Raw genomic sequence first — 16,046 nt, forward strand, 5'->3', positions numbered from 1 at the left:
TTAAATCATATACACTAAAGAACCTTAACAAATGTTACATTCATTGACTGCATGAATTAGTTTTATTCAGAAAAAAGTTACCAATCCAAAAGGGTTTTCTTTCGCTGAAGTCCCACAGCCAGTCCATGTCTCCTTTTGACAAAACGCTGACCAGGTTTCCATTGAAGCTTGAGGAAACAAGCATTTAGTTTAATCAATATAATTTCTTTAATCAAAATAACTTCCCCTCCCTCTTGCAGCAACATCTCTTCTCTGGTGATGTGTTTACTGCCGCAAGGGCGGGACAACCTGTCACTCACATGAGATCCACCAATAGCAAACCACAACCATCCAATCAATTCCCCATAGAGCAGCATGATTATTCATTAAGAGATAGCGCGATCTTATTCGTAAATGACAATGATTCGACTATGTCTTAACCTTTGACAAGTATCTACGATCACAGCGAACAATCAGATCTGTGTTGGTGCTGCCGCTGAGCCAGAGAGAGCAGTGGTCATGTATAACATGTATAACCTCCAATGATAAAACTGTGCGAGATGTTAAGTTTTGTGAAGTTGTTTTCAATTTGAATATTAGTGACTGTAAAATATGTATTTGAGTTTTGATATCTGGGGTTCTTTTTTGTTATTTTTGTTTGGCCATTGGGCTAGTTTTGTTTGCCTGGCAACCCTTATCAAGTCCCACCCTACTTTTTTGCTTGTTCGAGAAGCCGTTTCACTCAGATATACACCAATCAGGCGTAACATTATGAGCACTGACAGGTGAAGTGAACAACACTGATTATCTCTTCATCACGGCACCTGATAGTGGGCGGGATATATTACATTTTGTCCTCAAAGTTGATGTGTTAGAAGCAGAAAAAATGGGCAAGCGTAAGGATTTGAGTGAGTTTGACAAGGGCTAAATTGTGATGGCTAAACGACTGGATCAGAGCATCTCCAAAACTGCAGCTCTTGTGGGTTGTTCCCGGTCTGCAGTGGTCAGTATCTATCAAAAGTGGTCCAAGGAAGGAACAGTGGAGAACCAGCGACAGGGTCATGGGCGGCCAAGGCTCATTGATGCACGTGGGGAGCGAAGGCTGGCCCGTGTGGTCTGATCCAACAGACGAGCTCCTGTGGCTCAAATTGCTCAAGAAGTTAATGCTGGTTCTGATAGAAAGGTGTCAGAATACACAGTGCATCGCAGTTTGTTGCGTATGGAGCTGCATAGCCGGAGACCAGTCATGGAGCCCATGCTGACCCCTGTCCACCGCCGAAAGAGCCAACAGTGGGCACTTGAGCATCAGAACTGGACCACGGAGCAGTGGAAGAAGGTGGCCTGGTCTGATGAATCACATTTTCTTTTACATCACGTGGATGGCCGGGTGCGTATGCGTCAATTACCTCGGGAACACATGGCACCAGGATGCACTATGGGAAGAAGGCAAGCCGGCGGAGGCAGTGTGATGCTTTAGGCAATGTTCTGCTGGGAAACCTTGGGTCCTGCCATCCATGTGGATGTTACTTTGACACGTAGCACCTACCTAAGCATTGTTGCAAACCATGTACACCCTTTCATTGAAACAGTATTTCCTGGTGGCTGTGGCCTCTTTCATCAGGATAATGCTCCTGCCACAAAGCAAAAATGGTTCAGGAATGGTTTGAGGAGCACAACAACGAGTTTGAGGTGTTGACTTGGCCTCCAAATTCCCCAGATCTCAATCCAATCGAGCATCTGTGGGATGTGCTGAACAAACAAGACCGATCCATATAGGCTCCACCTCGCAACTAACAAGACTTAAAGGATCTGCTGCTAACATCTTGGTGCAGATACCACAGCACACCTTCAGGAGTCTAGTGGAGTCCATGCCTTGATGGGTCAGGGCTGTTTTGGCAGCAAAAGGGGGACCAACATAATATTAGGAAGGTGGTCATAATGTTATGCCTGATCGGTGTAGGGAAGAAAATAGGGAAGAAAAGACTATCGCAACTTCCTTTTCATGCCGACTTTAAAATATCACACATATTTGATATCCTATAACTAGATGGCATCAGACTGAATTGGGTCTTTGCCTATCATACAGTGTGCAATTTTCTGTGAAATCTGTCAAATTAAATCTGCAGACTGGCTCTGGCTTTCAGCATCTACTCTTCCAGACTGCAGATCGGGGCAAAAGTCATGTAGTGTATTCCAGCCTTTACTCATAACTGGTGGTATTATTTGTTCTTTATGTCTTACCTTTCTCTGCAGGCCCGCACCGCAGCGCTCCACGTGGCTTTGCGCTCTGTGCTCAGTATGTAACAGTAGTTGTTGTGGTACGTCCATCCTCGAGGACATTTCTGTGCTTTCACAGTCTGAGTGAATACAAAAAAGACAAGAAAATATTCAAATCATCTCATGAAATGTAGAAACTGATGATCTAGTCATCATGACTCTAAATAATAATGTTAATGACCTCATTAGTAGGTGTCCAGGGCCTCCAGGAGTCACCATTACAGCGAAACAGCTGACCTAAGCTGTCGTTGTAATGGAGAAAGCCAGTGAGCTCTGGAGTACAGGGTTTAGAGGAAGGCTTGGGAGAGAGACAACCAAATAAGCAGGTTTGTTAGCAAAAGATTACTTCAGTTAATCTGACAAATTCTCACAAAAACTCTTACCTGAGTCACAAAAGGCTGCGAAAGTCTGCTGTTTGCATGTGAGGCAGTTTGCTGTAGTTTTGTCCTGACTGCAGGAGAGCGTTGCTGCCCCCAGCTGGTTACCTGCACCTGTGCCTTTCTGTCAGTCCTTGAGTCAGCTTTGTCCTCCTCCACTGCCATCGATACGATACCATGATACTGTAAGTTATTGATAATATTAATATGATCTTAATAATAATATCATCAAATAGCATCAAAAATAATGTTCTTGGACATAACCCAGATATATCTAGTCACAACTGCAGCATGAACATCTGCTCTACAGCCATTATGTTTTATTCAGCTTACTCTGTAAATGACGTCAGATCCATGATGAATGGTTTCTGAAGGCTGAACCTGTGGATGAAAGTGCTTTAGATGAGCTTTCAGAATATATATAGGCCAAATATATATATATATATATATATATATATATATATATATATATATATATATATACAGTACAGTCCAAAAGTTTGGAACCACTAAGATTTTTAATGTTTTTAAAAGAAGTTTCGTCTGCTCACCAAGGCTACATTTATTTAATTAAAAATACAGTAAAAAACAGTAATATTGTGAAATATTATTACAATTTAAAATAACTGTTTTCTATTTGAATATATTTCACAAAGTAATTTATTCCTGTGATGCAAAGCTGAATTTTCAGCATCATTACTCCAGTCTTCAGTGTCACATGATCCTTCAGAAATCATTCTAATATGCTGATTTGCTGCTCAAGAAACATTTATGATTATTTTCAATGTTGAAAACAGTTGTGTACTTTTTTTTTTCAGGATTCCTTGATGAATAGAAAGTTCAAAAGAACAGCATTTATCTGAAATACAAAGCTTCTGTAGCATTATACACTACCGTTCAAAAGTTTGGGGTCAGTAAGAATTTTTATTTTTATTTTTTTGAAAAGAAATGAAAGAAATGAATACTTTTATTCAGCAAGGATGCATTAAATCAATCAAAAGTGGCAGTAAAGACATTTATAATGTTACAAAAGATTAGATTTCAGATAAACACTGTTCTTTTGAACTTTCTATTCATCAAATAATCCTGAAAAAAAATATTGTACACAAATATTTTGTACAATTGTACACATTAAATGTTTCTTGAGCAGCAGATCAGCATATTAGAATGATTTCTGAAGGATCATGTGACACTGAAGACTGGAGTAATGATGCTGAAAATTCAGCTTTGCATCACAGGAATAAATTACTTTGTGAAATATATTCAAATAGAAAACAGTTATTTTAAATTGTAATAATATTTCACAATATTACTGTTTTTTACTGTATTTTTAATTAAATAAATGTAGCCTTGGTGAGCAGACGAAACTTCTTTTAAAAAACATTCAAAATCTTAGTGGTTCCAAACTTTTGGACTGTACTGTATATATATATATATATATATATATATATATATATATATATATATATATATATATATATATATATATATATATATATATATATTTGTATTAACTTACCACTTTCCCATTCCCAATGACTCTGAGTCTTTTCTTTGTAGTGGAGGGAGCTTCAACTATTATATCTCCATCACCTCTGATATAGCCTTGAGAGAAAGGTAATGTTTCCACCTGGATGGAGCCGTGTTGAGGGTACGGCCCTGGCTGAACCTCTTGGCCTTGAATGCTAGTGCCTGCTTTGATCCGGTTCTCTCTGCACTGTCCTTTAGGAACACCCAACAAATGATCTTACAACAAAGAAGCAGGATAGGAATTTTTGCTCTTTTCATTAAAGGTGGGGTAAGCCATATTTCAAAAACACTGTTTGGAATTAGTCAGACCGACACCAACAACAAACATATAGCCAATCAGCATTAGGGGGCGTATGACGGTCGAGGAGACAGAACGAGCAAGAGGGAGATTTTGAAGAAAGACTGCAGAAAGAGTGATGAGACACAATACAAAAGATGTTTATGACTCGTTTGAGACCGACTTGGAGCAGGGTGGTTAGGATTGGAGGGTGATTTCCTTTGCTCTTGCACAAAACTGGATGCCCACTTGCTCTCTTATGAACTGCCTCTCCTCTTGGTCAGATATTGTGTGTGCATGCTCAAACTGTCCTGTGCACACAAATCTCTCTGTGCTCTTACACAAAAAATGTATTAGTTTCTGGATTAAATGCTGTCAAAAGTTATCGACCAATCAGTATAGACAACTGATCCATGAAAATGCTACATGGAATCGTATTGGCTGAGAGTGAACTGCACATGGAATTCTTTTGAAAATCAAAGATGGATCTTTAATTTCTTTACAATTTAATAAAATTAATCAAATTACCTAGAAATGACTCAGAATAGGGTGCCTGGTGATTTGAACATTTAAATAACCCAGTCTAACTGCATCACATTAGAGGTCTAACACCTCTGAACAATTTATCAAAACAAACAAACAAAAAAGGTTCTTAAAGTTCATGTGGTCATACGTTTTGTGTTGAAATGTATAGGCTTTATATAAATAGCCTAGGTAACATTTTACAATAAGGTTTCATTTGTTAACATTAGTTAATGTAGACTATTATCCAACATAAACTAACAATGAGCAATACGCTACATTTGTTACTGTATTTATTAATCTTTGTTGACGTTAGTTAATAAAAATACAGCTGTTCGTTGGTTGTGTGTTACTTCACAGAGCATTAACTAATGTTAACAAATACAACTTTTGATTTTAATAATGTAATAGTAAATGTTGAAATTAACATTAAAGGTGCACTATGTTATATTTTCTGTCCACTAGAGGTCGCTAGAGGCCTATTCAAAACAAAGGCGTAGCTTGATGACAACAAGTTTGAGCGCGGAATCTTGGGACATGTGGTCTTTACCTCAACGGACGGTGGAAAAGAATTGGGATAGGACTCGTGAAGAAATCATGTTCATGGATGTGATTATTAACGTTACTGTAGTATGAAGCAGAGCAGGACCGAGTGTTGTGGGAGCTGAACGAGGCCACTGGAGCGGTTGCGCAACACACGCCTCACGAGCAGCGGAACTTTTATTATGACACAGTCGCCGGCGCCGCTTCTGCTCATGAGTATGAGGTAGCACAGCTCTGTTTATCATATTAGATACATTTGAGTGTGTTGAAAATGATGTTATAGCGTTACTCTGTACGTTCGCTCTGTGGCTGCTGTGAGACACTTGTTTGAGACACACTGCATTTTAGAATATCATATTAAATGCTGCATGGCTTGTGTTGATAAATGGCATGCAATTAATTTTAAAATGTATTGTATGATGGAGAAAATTCTGTATTACTGTTACTAAAAATAAAGCTGCATCTGATTATGCTATGTTAGCTACTTCACAAAATAGTGTTTTTCTCTGAGGCATGGTAAAGCATGGTACTCGGAAAAAATCATTGAAAATTAGATTTAAACAATAAGACTAAACGTGTTGAGCTATATAACAATCCGTTTTCTGTCTATAAATATATCAAAACAGTTGTTCCCTTGTCTATTAAAACATGTAAATATTAAAGTGTCTTTGGTGTTTCCATGGTTTCTACAAAATAAAACCGGAAACCGAGGGTAATGCGGGTATGACGCCATTGACAGGCGATTCCTCACACGTCCCGGAGTCTTGGTTAAAATTGCAATTTTCTCAAGATTTGCAAATAGTTGGAAACATTTGGGATATTGTAAGTACTCAAGTGAACAAAATATATAACACTGGCCTAGTGGTTTTTGGATATTTTACTGCAAAATTCTTACATATTGCACATTTAACATAGATTAATAAATACTATAGAAGCAGTTCATTATCAGTTCATGTTAGCGTTAACTAATGAAACCTTATTGTAGTGTTATAAATATCTTCTGATTTAAGACAGAACTATTTAGATCAGGGTCAGATCATCATTCCCTAAATACTTAAAACGTGGATATCAAAGATACCACCATAGTGAATTTCTTTTGAGGTCTGGCATAAAACATGACATACAAAAATACTACAAAAATAATACATATGTATGCATGATTAATCATTAAAAGAATGCAATCTTATTCCTAAATGACAACGATTTGGCTATGTTAATTAAACCTTTGAAATTACGATCATACCAGAATATTTAAACCTGCTTTTGCATTGCCGCTGAAAGCAGTGGTCATGTAAACTATATGTTTTAAACAGCTTCACAAAGTTTTCAACAACACACTATTGCTACTTCTTTGTTACAAACATTAAATAATAATGCAAGCATTGCGATAACAATTTATATTTATATTTTATCCAAACATACACTGATGTTGTGACAGCTATCAAAACGAGTAAATGACCTTGTTATTACACTGTTATGCCAGTAGGTGGTGACCAGTGGCTGTTAAAAGAAATTAAAGATCCATCTTTGATTTTCAAAAGAATTCCATGTGCAGTTCACTATCAGCCAATAAGATTCCATGTAGCATTTTCATGGATCAGTCGTCTATTCTGATTGGTTGATAACTTTTGACACCATAAAATTAATTTTAAAATTAATTTTTTGAGAGCAAAGGAAATCCACGAACAAGTGGAGAGATTACATGGATGTGCTCTTGCGTCTCAATAATGTGCTCTCGACTTTTGACATTAAAATAACGCTATACATTCTTTAATGTTAATATCTTCTTTCGTGTTCAACGGAAGAAAGAAACAAATACAGGTTTGGAACAACATGAGGGTGAGTATGTAATGACAAAATGTTCATTTTTGGGTGAACCTTTAAATTTTGCGCTAAAATTTGCACTAACCATTTGTGTCCTTTATGAAGATGGTGGCTTTTGATTTGTCTTTCAGCACTGCACCCACCGGAGATACCAAGGTAACCTCAAATTTCTCATCTGCTTCCTCCAAACGATCCTGAACAATCTCCACTTTCCATACTCGACTGACCGTCCCTGAAAAAGACACCATTTAAGCTTTGTCAGCGATGACTGAAACATTGAATTAGCCTCTGTATTATCTTATTGTAGCATCTCAATGCATAATTGTATTGTTTACGAAAAAGTAAATACCCATGTTTCAAACTTTCAATTTACCTGGGTCAAACTGAATCAAAGATGAAGCCGGTATAAAATCATGTCCAGCAGATGCTGTTATTTCTTTCACCTGTGGGAAAAAAAAAAAAAAATAAAAAAAAAAAAAAAAAATATATATATATATATATATATATATATATATATATATATATATATATATAAAAAATTAATTATTCCTTTTTTGCAGAAGAATAAAAAACAACCAAATAACCCATAACAAATAAAGCTATACCTGTACAGTCACATAAGATGAGTCCTGCACATTCCCCTTCCTCTGGATGGTGAGTGAGACTGACCCCTGACTCTCACATATTAAATACTCAGTCCTGGTCAGCTCTACACTGGCCCAGCTGAACTCCAATCTGACAGAGGGAATAATATACAATCCTAACATACACAAAAACATGCCATTCAAGTGTACAATATGTGTGGAGGTGTAATGTTCCATTAATACATTGAGAAATACAAAAACATTATATTGGCGATGGAAATTAACAGAATTTAACAACATAGTGACTGATCCCACAAGTAAAAAAAGCCCAAAGTTTACTTGTGAGAGGGTCCAGTGTTGCCCAGTGCATCAGAAACAGCAAACTCCAGGCTGTCAGTTAAAGCGTCCAGAGCAGAGTTTATGATGTAGAGAATATTCCTTCTGTTCAGATCCCTCTGAGAGAAACGATGCCTAACAAACTCACCTACAGACATGTCAAAGATTATACAGGATGTAAATACATTATGACAGACAGACAGACAAGACCCAGACAGACAGACAGACAGACAGACAAGACCCAGACAGACAGACAGACAGACAGACAGACAGACAGACAGACAGACAGACAGACAGACAGACAGACAGACAGACAGACAAGACCCAGACAGACAGACAGACAGACAGACAGACAGACAGACAGACAGACAGACAGACAGACAGACAGATACAGACAGACAGACAGACAGACAGACAGACAGACAGACAGACAGACAGACAGACAGACAGACAGACAGACAGACAGACAGACAGACAGACAGACAGACAGACAGACAGACAGACAGACAGACAGACAGACAGACAGACGCCCAGACAGACAGACAGACAGACAGACAGACAGACAGACAGACAGACAGACAGACAGACAGACAGACAGACAAGACCCAGACAGACAGACAGACAGACAAGACCCAGACAGACAGACAGACAGACAGACAGACAGACAGACAGACAGACAGACAGACAGACAGACAGACAGACAGACAGACAGACAGACAGACAGACAGACAGACAGACAGACCCAGACAGACAGACAGACAGACAGACAGACCCAGACAGACAGACAGGACAGACAGACAGACAGACAAGACCCAGACAGACAGACAGACAGACAGACAGACAGACAGACAGACAGACAGACAGACAGACAGACAGACAGACAGACAGACAGACAAGACCCAGACAGACAGACAGACAGACAGACAGACAAGACCCAGACAGACAGACAGACAAGACCCAGACAGACAGACAGACAGACAGACAAGACCCAGACAGACAGACAGACAAGACCCAGACAGACAGACAGACAGACAGACAGACAGACAGACAGACAAGACCCAGACAGACAGACAAACAAGACCCAGACAGACAGACAGACAAGACCCAGACAGACAGACCTCTCACCATTAGTATAATTTTCCAGGTATCCAAAGTAAGGCGATCTGAGGATGTGATAGATCAGGTCACCATCTGCAGAGTTAGTATCCTGAGCCTTAAGCTCTCTGGAGGAAATAAAGATCCCATAACGACCATCTTTGAGGAGCTCCACTTTCCACAGGGTTTCTAGCACTGCTATCTGTGGAGCAGAGCTGTCGAGAGCTTCAATCTGTGGCAGACACACAATTTCAGCAGGATTAAAAGTTGAAAACAATGACAGGATATGAGTGATGTTGCATATGCATTTAACAATGTATAAAAAAAATTCTAAAAATAGGTACAATCAAAGCACTCACTGCACTCTCCCAGCTAATAAGACCTATGTCTCATAGTCAAACATTGAAAACACTGAAAAAAAAGGTCTGCTCTTTAAGGGATAAATTTAAGGGATAGTTCACCCAAAAATGAAAATTATCCTATGATTTACTCACCCTCAAGCCATATGTATATGACTATCTTCTTTCAGATGCACATAATATATTTAAAAATATCCTGGCTCTTCCAAGTTTTATGATGGAGGTGAATGGGGGGCGCGATTTTGAAGTCCAAAAAAATGTATCCATCCATCACAAACTGCGAAGGCGTCTAAGCTTACCATACTGCTCATCAGGGGTTAACCGTGTCAAGGGTTACTCCTTCTGGCGCAAGTGAAGTTGATTCTGGTACAGTTTTTTTACCGGAAGAAAAATATCCATATTTAAAACTTTAACAACTATAATAACTAGCTTCAGGCAGACGGCCATATGCATCGATTTGTGGCGGAAGAGTAACCTTTGACCTGACGCATGACATGACAAAGGATGGATGAATTTTTTTGGGCTTTCTAAATTGCACCCCCAAACACTGGTCAGGGAACCGGCTTTACTGACAAAATGCGCGTGACAATCACATGCGATATATCCCCCAGCCCTACCTAGGATGGCTTGAGGGTGAGTAAATCATGTGATAATTTTCATTTTTGGGTGAACTATCCTTTTAAGTTCAATTTGTTGTTTATTTGTTGTTCCAGATGTAGTTGAACTGGAGTCTGTGGATTGATTTTGATTATGATCACCTGAAGATTTGTAGTGTTTTCTATATAACCACGAAGAACAGTGAATTGTTACACTGACAAAGGCAGGCAGCCAAAACGTTTGCATTGTTTTTATCTCCTGCTTGAAATGAATAAAAAACAATTAGAGTGCAGAATTCAATTTTTGAAAGGTTTGTTTGTAACAAAAGAAACTAATGCAACTAACTTGCAGAGTGAAGAAGACCGGCTCAGTTTGCACTTTCCTGTCCAGCAGGAAGCCTCTTTCTGTGCTGTCGGAGGCTGTGAATCTGAAGCGATCGATCTGAGAAGCTCCTCCAGAGTGTTTGTATGCAACAGCCAGATCCTGAATATTCTGCTGGGTAAAACTGCTACCAGCAACCAGTGGCTGTCCTTTCAAGAGCAACTGGCCATACTGGGGAAGGTGGACCACCTTGTAGCTCAAGGCAGTGTGTGGGCTGTCAGGGTCAGACAGGAATAAGGCATCAGGTGTCAAAGTTATGGTGGACCCCTGGGGAACCCGTAGACCAGTGTTATGCACTAGTGTGGGCAGAACCTCATCGGTCAATTCCACTAAGATCTCCAGCGTCCCGTTGCGAGTTGATATGCCATTGCTGACCACAAACCTATGGATAATGTAGACATATGGAGCAAAGACACAAAGCACAAATCAATAACCATTATGGGACAGTAATCACAGCTTACAGGAATTCAATAAAATAAAACAAAACTTAAGGGAAAAAAAAGTTAATCACACATCTGGGTCATATTTCACCCCACAATAAATACATATATAAAAATATATCATATAACATAACATGTATAAAATATTATATTAATATTTACTGATGCTCCTAATGTCAAAAAGCCAACATATAGGGAATTTTTTTGAAAATTGTGTAAAAAAAAAAGATTATATATGTTATATAAATGTTAAATTTAATATAATAGAAAAAATAAAATGTATTTATAATTTATTTTACATTTCTAATTATTATATTTTATTATTAATTTGTGTGCATAATAAAAAATAAAATCCTCATTTTTGAATATATATATATATATATATATATTTTTTTTTTTTTTTTTTTTATTATTGTTTTTATTATTTATTTTGATTTTGGGGTAAAATATAACTCAATATTGTTTTGCAACATTCAACCATTAAAAAATGGTTAATAATGAATGCAGACTGCATCAGTCCTTGCATGAGATCCTTACTGCAGGGTCTCTTTAGGTGAAGTGGCTCTGTTGTCATGTACATAACAAACCAGGTTTGCTGCTACGTCCAGCTGACTAAACGACTGAATTTGCACGCCAGTGTGTTTGATGTACTCCACATGTCCGTGTGCTGGAGGTACAGTGACAATGTAGAGCAGCTCCTCCGGCTTGTCAGCGCCGTCTACTGCCAGCAAGACGTCTGTGGTGAGAACCACACGCTCCCCACGACTAGACCTCACAGGCTTCAGGAACAATGCTATGTCTCCTGGAGAGCAGCACAGAGCAGACTTGAAAAGGACTGACTCAACTGAACAATTTGTTGATAACTCTTAGAATATAGCATGTATATCATCGGGATATAAAAGCAGCAGCCCACCTTTCTCTAGTTCTTTGACTGTAATGTGGAAGTGCTGAGCAGGAGAGCGGTTCTTGCCATCCAACAGATGGAAGACAAAGAAATCAGCAGCGGGTGCTCCAGGATGACTGGTGTGAAGGTAACGTAACAGGTTCATATCCAAAACTTGCTGAGAGCAGTTCATTCCTGCAGATACGGACACCCAGTCTGTGCCAACCTGAGGAACAGCAAACATTCTGGATTCGCTCAACACTTTATCAGTTATGATACAAATTGTATATTTTAAGGTAACCCATGTATATTAGGGCTGTCGATTTAATGCGTTAACTTAATTAATTAGTCATGGGAAAAAGTAACGTGTTAAAATTATTAATGCATTTAAAGCACCCGCCCCACCCAAGACCTATCTTACATTTCATAAAGTTGATTGGTGACTAACATGAAGCTGGGCAACAACTCACTGCATGATGGATCTTATATGATGCAGTTATATGCCCCTAAAATATAGTTGAGCAATATCGCACGGGTAACAAGCGCAATATCACAGGAGTGCTGTTTTTATCCTGAATAGCACAAGTGTATATGTGATATTGATTTTATACAACAGTACAATAAATAAGAAGCTAATTTTGTGTTATATTTTAGAATAATATTGTCTGCTTTTGCTCAATTTTGCCAAAGAAAATACTTCCTATAATGCCAGAGCAGAAGTGTTGCCTCTCCGAGCAAAACAGTGGTGTTTCCTTTCTGAATGAATCCATGTTTTGAGCGAATCAATTGGGTGAATCAATGATTCAGTGGCCCATTCATAAAGAGAGCTATTTACTCCATTTCTGAATGAATCAGCTGTTTGAATGAATCGAATGAATGAATGACTCAATGACTTACTCGTTTTGACTTTACCTCCACCAACTGGCAGTTTTAGTTTCTTATTTAGAGTATCATTTAATTAAAAAAAAAAAAAAAATCCATATTAAAAAAAAAAAAAACATTAAAGGTATAGTTCACCCAAAAATAAAAATTCTGTCATCATTTACTCACCCTCATAGCCATTGAAGCCTAAAAGTCTGTAATAAATTCTGTGTTGAATCAAATAAAATGACGCTTTTGCCATTTAACACAATAATGACTTTAAATTATCTTTTAGGGGTCATTTCTCATGCCAAATTTGATGTGCGATTAATTTGCAATCAATCGCCACATTGTGTAATTAAAGGGTTAGTTCAGCCAAAAATGAAAATTCTCACATGAACCGATTTAAATATGTTTTTAGTACCTTTATGGATCTTGAGAGAGGAAATGTCATTGCTGGCTATGGAGGCCTCACTGAGCCATCAGATTTCAACTAAAATATCTTAATTTGTGTTCCGAAGATTAACGAAGGTCTTACGGGTGTAGAACGGCATGAGGGTGAGTAATAAATGACAGAATTTTCATTTTTGGGTGAACTAACCCTTGTACAAAAAATGTAATCGCTTGACAACCCTAATATATATATATATATATATATATATATATATATATATATATATATATATATATATATATATACTTTACAACTGCCTTAATTCATTGTGGCATTGATTCAACAAGGTGCTGGAAACATTCCTCAGAGATTTTGTCATTTTTGGCAGTGAGAGATTAGATATATTTCTCCCTGCATACTGAGCAAACTGACCTTCATTTGAATGACACCATGACTTGGTATGCTCTCAAACACATAGATGATGTTAGAAGAAGAAGTATCTTTGTCGTGAGCACTAAGCACAGCACTGGAGATCAGTCTGGACTCCCCAGCCTCGATCTCAATGCCAGTGTTCCTGAGAAGACAATGCAAATAACTTATGGTGTGTTTTTCTTTTGCACAGAGAATTACCACTTAATGTTACTTATCCATTTTGAAAAATAGGCTATAATGTTTTCAAGATTTATGGTTTGAATGTATTGTGGACTGAGCAATCCATAATCATATGTATGTTGCAACAAATAGACTAATGTATATTTCATTGATGAATAACAGGTGAGCATGATTTACTTCAATGATATTCATTTGCAATTACCGTATAATTTGTGGCTCCTCATCATTGACAGGCAGTACTTTGACCTGCACATGTTTCTGGAGCTGGTGTTTACCATCAGAGAGCTGAACAATAAATCCATCCTGCTCACTCTCAGAGTCGTCGTGCATGTACATCAGAGTCATGCCTGAGGACAGAGTAACACAAAATATATTGGCTGATACATTATTAAAAAACAAAACAAAAAGGTTGGGGGCGCAAAGATGCATTAAATTAATCAAAAGTGACAGTAAAGAAAAATCAGGCTCATGGTCAGAGTCCAGATTTGAACCTTATAGCGAATATTTGCTCTCACATTAAACTCAAACTAACTGGGAGACATTTTTAAACTACTCATGAACTGTTTGAAGCCATCAACATTGAGCGGAACAACACTGACTCTTCTTCCTGTAAAAAGCTGTCTGCAAGTTTACCCATGTGTGACATTTAAAGAAAACAAAGGTGAAGGCTATTATTACGAAGTTACTTTATCTACAGTATTTGTGCAATTCTTGCTAATTTCCTGACCAGTGATTTAAGTGGTTAAGACCATTGGTAACGGTGTGTAACGGTACACAAACATGACGGTTGTTAGCAAACAGTGTTGCATTACCGCGCGCGGAGTGTGTTTGAATTGGAGTGTGGATCGCCTGTGACTGACTGTATTCATCGTCTGACCGTATGCACTGAACCGTGTCGTCCGTACCGTGACAGCTCGGGACAAATACATATACCTTTACACCCCTAATATATATATATACTGTATTTATATTAGGGTAAATATAATGTAAAAATACAGTACCGCTCCTGAGGTCATCCATGGTGAAGTGCTCCACAGGGATCTCAGATCCACGCTTGTAATGTGTCACATCATTGCCGTGTGGGACACTCATGATGGAGCCGTGCTGAGGCTGCTGGACTATGCTGAACATTAAACGGTCTCTGGGAACATCAAGATCCACCGCACTGATTATAGACGGGTCCAACTCTTTCATGTCTCCCTCTCGAACCTAAAAGACAAATGTTGCTCATCACACCTCAACTGATTTTTCTTGATACAGATCATGCCAAATGTATAAACACAAACCTACTCGCTTTATTCAATTATTTAGCTGTCTCTGACCGACTATCTCATCAAACTTTTATTTTAAAGTACAACCACTATGTTTTAATAATCTTTTGTTGTGCTTTAAAGAAGTATACTTATTTTGATTGACTAATATACTAAACAATGTTGTCCAAACCCTGTCATGCCTAGTATTGAAAAAAATCCTCTTCTCATTTCTTAATTAATGTTGTATAGTACGACACCATAACTTGCATCATTCTCTTTTTACTATACTTTGGTTTGATCCTCCACAAACCCTCCAGACCAAACATGCAAATGATGTCTCGAGTGAGACAAAGGAACATTCTCCCACTCAAGATTCACAGAAATTAGTGCAATAGGTAGAGGCTTAAAAGACCTTTACCCAGACACATTGACGCTCATCACTTTGAGACAGACGCCCCGTGGATCATCTGATCTTCGGAAGAGCTCAAGAAAGTTTCCAGTGCACTCCTAACAAACTCATCAAGAATCTCTGTACTTCATTTGCATCTGGACTCTTGTTCAGAACCAAATGCATGTATTCATTTATCAACTTTTGATACGTCTCTAAGTTTTGACCCCTTTATTAAGGTGATTCTGATTCTCTGATGGTTCTCATTAGGTTGTGGTTAAGTGATTGTAAACATTGCCATTCTTTGCTCTTCTCTCTTTTCCTTTACTTTTCTCTGTATATATGTGTTGGGCTTACTTTAGTTGTATGTTCTCCGTAGTATCATTTATTAAACCTAGTTATGTACACAATAGATTGTCTCTGTGTTTGCGGCTCACAAATCAAAGTCACTTAAACGTTTCATCTTGCTACATGCTTTTGTACTGTTTGTACTATATGGGTCATTCTCACAAAACCATTGAAACACCATGGCAT

General features: G+C 38.1%; 1 protein-coding gene across 1 annotated transcript in view; it reads right to left on the minus strand.

The window, feature by feature from the left end:
* The window catches only part of frem1a (Fras1 related extracellular matrix 1a), a 48,361-nt gene that overhangs the window by 573 nt on the left and 31,742 nt on the right, over positions 1–16,046 (minus strand). Inside the window, 17 exon segments of the mRNA XM_048186041.1 lie at positions 82–167; positions 2,221–2,336; positions 2,438–2,554; positions 2,640–2,816; positions 2,967–3,014; positions 4,153–4,355; positions 7,415–7,561; positions 7,703–7,772; positions 7,935–8,064; positions 8,253–8,397; positions 9,375–9,576; positions 10,646–11,063; positions 11,659–11,923; positions 12,035–12,230; positions 13,692–13,833; positions 14,074–14,218; positions 14,873–15,080. Of these exon segments, the coding sequence (XP_048041998.1) occupies positions 82–167; positions 2,221–2,336; positions 2,438–2,554; positions 2,640–2,816; positions 2,967–3,014; positions 4,153–4,355; positions 7,415–7,561; positions 7,703–7,772; positions 7,935–8,064; positions 8,253–8,397; positions 9,375–9,576; positions 10,646–11,063; positions 11,659–11,923; positions 12,035–12,230; positions 13,692–13,833; positions 14,074–14,218; positions 14,873–15,080 (2,815 nt within the window).

Source organism: Megalobrama amblycephala, linkage group LG3, assembly GCF_018812025.1.
Source record: "Megalobrama amblycephala isolate DHTTF-2021 linkage group LG3, ASM1881202v1, whole genome shotgun sequence".
Classification (NCBI taxonomy): domain Eukaryota; kingdom Metazoa; phylum Chordata; class Actinopteri; order Cypriniformes; family Xenocyprididae; genus Megalobrama; species Megalobrama amblycephala.